This window comes from Chaetura pelagica, unplaced genomic scaffold (assembly GCF_000747805.2).
Source record: "Chaetura pelagica isolate M959 unplaced genomic scaffold, ChaPel_1.0 scaffold138, whole genome shotgun sequence".
Taxonomy (NCBI): domain Eukaryota; kingdom Metazoa; phylum Chordata; class Aves; order Apodiformes; family Apodidae; genus Chaetura; species Chaetura pelagica.
Window position 1 is genome coordinate 5,886,315 of NW_009954215.1, and position 7,505 is coordinate 5,893,819.

The 7,505-nt window shown below is 49.3% G+C and overlaps 1 protein-coding gene across 1 annotated transcript in view; it reads right to left on the reverse strand.

The window, feature by feature from the left end:
- Positions 1-7,494, reverse strand: part of MICALL2 (MICAL-like 2) — a 25,489-nt gene extending 17,995 nt beyond the window's left edge. Inside the window, exon 1 of the mRNA XM_010003341.1 lies at positions 7,352-7,494. Coding sequence (XP_010001643.1) covers positions 7,352-7,494 — 143 coding nt within the window. The remainder of the gene's footprint in view (positions 1-7,351) is intronic.
- Between the last annotated feature and the right edge of the window lie 11 nt (positions 7,495-7,505).

Here is a 7,505-nt window from a genome sequence, read left to right on the forward strand (position 1 = left end):
TAACCCAGTTTCACTTTACAACCCTCGTACCTGTGGGCACAGAGTTAAGCGAAAGGCTGGCACCAGAGAGGAAAATTTCACTGATAAACAGAAAAGGCTACAGCACCAAGTTTGCATTTTTATATGTAGCACCTTAATAACCACTGTAGACCTGCCCTCGTTAGCCAGTCCCTCACCTCCCAGAGGAGGCAGGATAACCGTGTGAAAGGCAGGGCACAGCTGGCTTGTAGCAACCTATTCATGAGACAAACACACGATCTGTATCACAGCAGGGGAACTTTTTCCATGACTTGTAATAGGAAGGAGCAAGCCAGGTCCTTCATCTGCTTATTACAAAAAGTGGAGCATTACATTACAAATAAGAGAGGTGCCTTCAGACACGTTTGTCCATCATGCCCCAGCCTACACCTCCTCCCTGCTTCCCACATCTGGTATGACTATGTGAGGATAAGAAAAGGATGAACAACAGAAAAGACCAAAAGGTCAAACTCCCCCAAGAAGCATGTAGAGACAAGGCACATCTCACCTCTAAATCATACACTTCCTGTGCAAAATCAAAGGGACCTGCCGAGGGGTTTCTTCAAGCAGTTCCCTTTCCTGAGACAATAGATTATAAAGAGTAACAAAAATAATCACAAGTCAAAAACGTTTTAGTGAAACAATGGCTACGACCATCCTGTTTGGTGTCAGGCAAGAAAATCAGCTTTTTTTAAGAGCCAAGTTAATGGGGTGGTTGCAGTTCTCTGCGTCACTCCCAGTTCTGCTCCCAAATGAAGTCTGTAGCAAGGACATCCTGAACACAGGAAAACACCTGCAGGAGCAAAGGGGAGCTCCAGCTTCCTTGGCCATGCTGATACAGAAGACATGACATAACACACTGGAGTTATTGTCAGGTCAGTGCCTTTTGCTCCACACTGAATGCTGTTTGCTATGGCAATATGCATGCAGCTTCACACTGTGTGGCATGTAAAAGAGACCTCAAAATCTTAATCTCTGACAATGAATGTCTCAAATCCCCTTCTGTTCCTCAAAACAGAGTGCAAACAACCAGGTTACTTGGTCAGTTACTTGGGAATAGAAGTGAATAGAAGTGAAGTTTTTAGCTCCCAAAAAATCCTTCTCTTAGCAAAAAGTAGCTGAGCATTTCTCATGCCCACAAATCCCTGTGACCACCCACTGCTCCAGCTGCACAGACCCAGCACTTCCAAAGCATGCCACAGTCCTTTGCAAGCACATGTGCTTCCCAGGGAGGAATCTGCTGCTGGAAGCACTAACTTGGTTAGACACTTCACCTCAGAGCAGACTGAGCAAAAAAACTCCGAGTCACAAGAGCCTCAAAAAGCTTCTAAACATTGCTGTACTATTTTATCTAGAGACAATAAGATATGTGCAGTCAGAAGGATCACTGAAAAAGCATGAAGCACCCTCTACCAGCTCACAGTTCTTGAACAGAGGGTTCAAATCCAGCACACTGTGCTGGGAACAAAACCTTTCAACTGTGTCCTTTCTGAAGGTGCACAAAATCTGAGGAGGGGGGACAGGGCTAGGTATGCCAGGTGGAAAATGTCACCCCTGTGGTCATCCTCCTCTCAGCAACGCATGCTCCATGCCACTCTGGTCTTGCCAAGAAGGTGCAGTGTGCTGCTGGGGGTGACAAAAGACAGATGAGACTCCTGGACCCCAAAACCATCTTCCCCTTGCCTACGCCTGCCACACAAACCACAGCCCCCTGGAGGCCAAGCAGGCAGCAGCTCTGCTTCACCCCAGCCTTGTTCTGAGGAAATGGAAACTGCGGGGCAACCTGTCCCCAGCACGGCCAGGGCCCTCCAGGTCCATATTGGTGACTGCCAGCCTCCCCCTGCCCCATTGAGCTGACAGCAGCCCAGGAAATGCTGCTGGAGGAATGGCGACCCGCTGCTGCTCAGCTGCCAAAAGGGGGATTTCACAACCAGTCAATTCCCAGAACGCCGAGCTAAACAGCAGCTCACAGTCTGGGAAAGAGCAAGATCCTGGATGAAGAGAAGCCTAATCAAAACCTTTCCTCGACATCTGGCATTAATATCTGAGCGAGTGCGCACAGCTCCCCTGCTTCTTCTAACTCACTGATCCAGCCAAGGCCACTAAAAGCACGGCCAGAGCTCATGCAGCAGCTGCCAACCTCAGCCTCCTGCCATGAAGCTTCACATCCCTCTGAGGGGAGCAGCCTCAGGGTTCCACAGGCACCCCAGAAAGTGGGTTGGGTTCTGCCGGACGCAGCGTGTGCCTGGTTGAGGCTGACTATGAAGCACTCCTCAGCTGGGACAAAAGAGAAATTAATTTCCATGGTAATTCAGCATGTGTCTCCACTCCCCCACAGCATCCTTGGACGAGTGGGAAGTGAGTAGGAAATGCATTTCTTATTTTACACAGCCTGCTCTGTTTGTCGATAACATACAAACTGACACTAGCCAAGTTAGAGAGAAGTTATCATATTTTCCATATGTTTTCCAGCAAGAAAACAGGAAGGGGGTAGAAATCCCCACCAGCCTGCCCTCTGAGCCACACACCCCACATGAGAAGCCTGTAATTACGATCATGTTTTGTAATAGCTTCAAGTTTTCCTGGGAATTTCTCAAGCTCCTGCAAAGAGAAACCCCCCACACTCCTCAGCCCAAAAATGTCATTTATGTAAACCAAGGCAGAAAACACAAGTGTTGCAAAACTTTAATGCCATGACTGAATCACGCAAGTGGTTTATACAGCAGAGCTGCTACAAACACACTGAAAGCTTCAAACACCAATTACCCTTTTATAGCTTTATTTTCAGTACAATACTTTCAATATTTAACGGAGATCTTTGGCTAGAAGAAAAGGGAGGACCTCAGGATAAAACACTTCAAGCCCCTGGGGAGCAGGAGTCACAGCCCCACATGCACCCAGCTGCACTTCTCTGCAGGTGGCTCCTACACCACCAACACCCAGAGAGGCTTCTACAGACTCGTGGAGAATCAGGAGTACCCAGCCGCAGGAAGGATCTGACACATGACACCTGGTAGCCCTGGCCACCAAACACATGAAAGCATAATTTCCTTCTAGCAGGACTTTGCCCAGCCAAGGATACACCTGGTGCTTTCCTCATTATACCACTGACACTGACAAGGAAGGTCACTGTTAGAAGCTTCTCTTACTTCAAACCTTCAGACAGTCTTTGCTGAGCTGGTCCAAGACAGAAAGAGCTTCTGTAAGGTCCTGAATTAAGTCAGGCACAATTTCCATCATAAAAGAAAATGAATGGGGACAGATGCCACAAGGAACATTTCCCCTCTTTAGCACGGGAACATTTATCTAAGATATGTCTATCCACAACCCTTGATGCACAGTTCAAGGATTATAAACAACCCACTAAACTGGTTAACAAGATTACTCCAGTTCTCAAGTCACTGACCCCCTGTTTGCACCCATGCTCCGGATGGGCCAACTGCAGAATCAGCCAGGAAGCAGTCATGGTCCCTCTATAAGCACCTCCTGGTCACGTCAACCTTTCTGCCCTGGTATTTTGTATCTTTAGGACTGTGAATCAAAGGAAGGAAAGGAAATATCTGGAATCACATGGACATGACAGCATGTCAGGAAGCCACAAACAGCAACACCATAGTGACAGCTTCACACTGTGTGGCATGTAAAAGAGACCTCAAAATCTTAATCTCTGACAATGAATGTCTCAAATCCCCTTCTGTTCCTCAAAACAGAGTGCAAACAACCAGGTTACTTGGTCAGTTACTTGGGAATAGAAGTGAATAGAAGTGAAGTTTTTAGCTCCCAAAAAATCCTTCTCTTAGCAAAAAGTAGCTGAGCATTTCTCATGCCCACAAATCCCTGTGACCACCCACTGCTCCAGCTGCACAGACCCAGCACTTCCAAAGCATGCCACAGTCCTTTGCAAGCACATGTGCTTCCCAGGGAGGAATCTGCTGCTGGAAGCACTAACTTGGTTAGACACTTCACCTCAGAGCAGACTGAGCAAAAAAACTCCGAGTCACAAGAGCCTCAAAAAGCTTCTAAACATTGCTGTACTATTTTATCTAGAGACAATAAGATATGTGCAGTCAGAAGGATCACTGAAAAAGCATGAAGCACCCTCTACCAGCTCACAGTTCTTGAACAGAGGGTTCAAATCCAGCACACTGTGCTGGGAACAAAACCTTTCAACTGTGTCCTTTCTGAAGGTGCACAAAATCTGAGGAGGGGGGACAGGGCTAGGTATGCCAGGTGGAAAATGTCACCCCTGTGGTCATCCTCCTCTCAGCAACGCATGCTCCATGCCACTCTGGTCTTGCCAAGAAGGTGCAGTGTGCTGCTGGGGGTGACAAAAGACAGATGAGACTCCTGGACCCCAAAACCATCTTCCCCTTGCCTACGCCTGCCACACAAACCACAGCCCCCTGGAGGCCAAGCAGGCAGCAGCTCTGCTTCACCCCAGCCTTGTTCTGAGGAAATGGAAACTGCGGGGCAACCTGTCCCCAGCACGGCCAGGGCCCTCCAGGTCCATATTGGTGACTGCCAGCCTCCCCCTGCCCCATTGAGCTGACAGCAGCCCAGGAAATGCTGCTGGAGGAATGGCGACCCGCTGCTGCTCAGCTGCCAAAAGGGGAATTTCACAACCAGTCAATTCCCAGAACGCCGAGCTAAACAGCAGCTCACAGTCTGGGAAAGAGCAAGATCCTGGATGAAGAGAAGCCTAATCAAAACCTTTCCTCGACATCTGGCATTAATATCTGAGCGAGTGCGCACAGCTCCCCTGCTTCTTCTAACTCACTGATCCAGCCAAGGCCACTAAAAGCACGGCCAGAGCTCATGCAGCAGCTGCCAACCTCAGCCTCCTGCCATGAAGCTTCACATCCCTCTGAGGGGAGCAGCCTCAGGGTTCCACAGGCACCCCAGAAAGTGGGTTGGGTTCTGCCGGACGCAGCGTGTGCCTGGTTGAGGCTGACTATGAAGCACTCCTCAGCTGGGACAAAAGAGAAATTAATTTCCATGGTAATTCAGCATGTGTCTCCACTCCCCCACAGCATCCTTGGACGAGTGGGAAGTGAGTAGGAAATGCATTTCTTATTTTACACAGCCTGCTCTGTTTGTCGATAACATACAAACTGACACTAGCCAAGTTAGAGAGAAGTTATCATATTTTCCATATGTTTTCCAGCAAGAAAACAGGAAGGGGGTAGAAATCCCCACCAGCCTGCCCTCTGAGCCACACACCCCACATGAGAAGCCTGTAATTACGATCATGTTTTGTAATAGCTTCAAGTTTTCCTGGGAATTTCTCAAGCTCCTGCAAAGAGAAACCCCCCACACTCCTCAGCCCAAAAATGTCATTTATGTAAACCAAGGCAGAAAACACAAGTGTTGCAAAACTTTAATGCCATGACTGAATCACGCAAGTGGTTTATACAGCAGAGCTGCTACAAACACACTGAAAGCTTCAAACACCAATTACCCTTTTATAGCTTTATTTTCAGTACAATACTTTCAATATTTAACGGAGATCTTTGGCTAGAAGAAAAGGGAGGACCTCAGGATAAAACACTTCAAGCCCCTGGGGAGCAGGAGTCACAGCCCCACATGCACCCAGCTGCACTTCTCTGCAGGTGGCTCCTACACCACCAACACCCAGAGAGGCTTCTACAGACTCGTGGAGAATCAGGAGTACCCAGCCGCAGGAAGGATCTGACACATGACACCTGGTAGCCCTGGCCACCAAACACATGAAAGCATAATTTCCTTCTAGCAGGACTTTGCCCAGCCAAGGATACACCTGGTGCTTTCCTCATTATACCACTGACACTGACAAGGAAGGTCACTGTTAGAAGCTTCTCTTACTTCAAACCTTCAGACGGTCTTTGCTGAGCTGGTCCAAGACAGAAAGAGCTTCTGTAAGGTCCTGAATTAAGTCAGGCACAATTTCCATCATAAAAGAAAATGAATGGGGACAGATGCCACAAGGAACATTTCCCCTCTTTAGCACGGGAACATTTATCTAAGATATGTCTATCCACAACCCTTGATGCACAGTTCAAGGATTATAAACAACCCACTAAACTGGTTAACAAGATTACTCCAGTTCTCAAGTCACTGACCCCCTGTTTGCACCCATGCTCCGGATGGGCCAACTGCAGAATCAGCCAGGAAGCAGTCATGGTCCCTCTATAAGCACCTCCTGGTCACGTCAACCTTTCTGCCCTGGTATTTTGTATCTTTAGGACTGTGAATCAAAGGAAGGAAAGGAAATATCTGGAATCACATGGACATGACAGCATGTCAGGAAGCCACAAACAGCAACACCATAGTGACTGCCCAAGCTCTGGAGACTACATAGAAAAGTATCCCTGAAGCTCCTGCACTAACCTTCCCACTGCCCAAGCCTGCTCCTGCCTCATCCAAGGTTCAGCACAAGAGAGAGCAAGAGGAGATCTTCTTGCGCTTCCACCAGAACCAAGACACCTGTAAGAGAGATCTCTGCCACACACCCAAGTGTCAGGGTCTCCTGGAAGCACAAGGCAAATGGTAAAATTCAAGGAACAGGAGAAAAACTGCAGTACAGAAAACCCAACCTGGTCCTCTACCAGTTGGACACATCTGCTTAGAAGAGACCTATGCTTAGGTCATTAGTCCTGGGCAATCTTTGCTCCCTTGCCTTAACCTCCCACCTCAACACTTCCCACCCCCCCAAAGTCCGAAGAGCCCAGAAGTGAAAAAGAAACCAATGAACTAAGAAGCAGGATCTACCTCTCCCTTTAGTGACCCACCTCCCCAGATGTTAACGCTTGGGCTGGGACCCACAGGCCACCAGTAACAGCACCAGCAAGGGGTGGAAAGCGCTTTGCCTCCCACAGACAGAGCTCCAGATGGGAAAAATTAGTGATGTGCAGGAATCCAGCAGCTGCCAGGCCCTGCCTTTCTATTGTATTTTGTTTAAACAGCCCTCACCTCTCGACTCACACCTGACTGAGCTGCCGTGGGGCCGAGGAAAGCCCAGCCTAAGCAAACACCAACAGTGAAGAAGGAAACGCTTCCCAGAAAACCGGTGCCTGGAATTGTCTCACAACGGAAAGGATGCACTGCAAATATTCACACTCCAGCCTGAGAGGGAGGGAACGGGAAAGAGGAAAAAAAAATAATGCGGAGAGAAAAATAAGCAGCAGGAAGGCAGCGAACGGAGCTCTTTGCTTGGAGCTTTTCAGTGTGGGTGGAAGCAGAGACCCCCGAGCGGGCTGCCCACCTGCAGCACCTCGCGTGGGAGGGCTGGGGCTGCACCTGGGGCTGCACCTGCGGGCAGGTGAGGCCCGCGGCGGGTGCAGGGCTGGGTACTCACATGAGGTCGGGCCGGTGCCGGTGGAGGATGGCGCAGAAGGCGAGGCCGTCGCGGAACGAGGTGGTCATGTTGGTGATGCTGACCCCAGGGTAGCCCTCGCACTGCTGCTTGCACCACAGCTGCAGGTTCTGGATGGCGGCCATGGCGGGGCCGC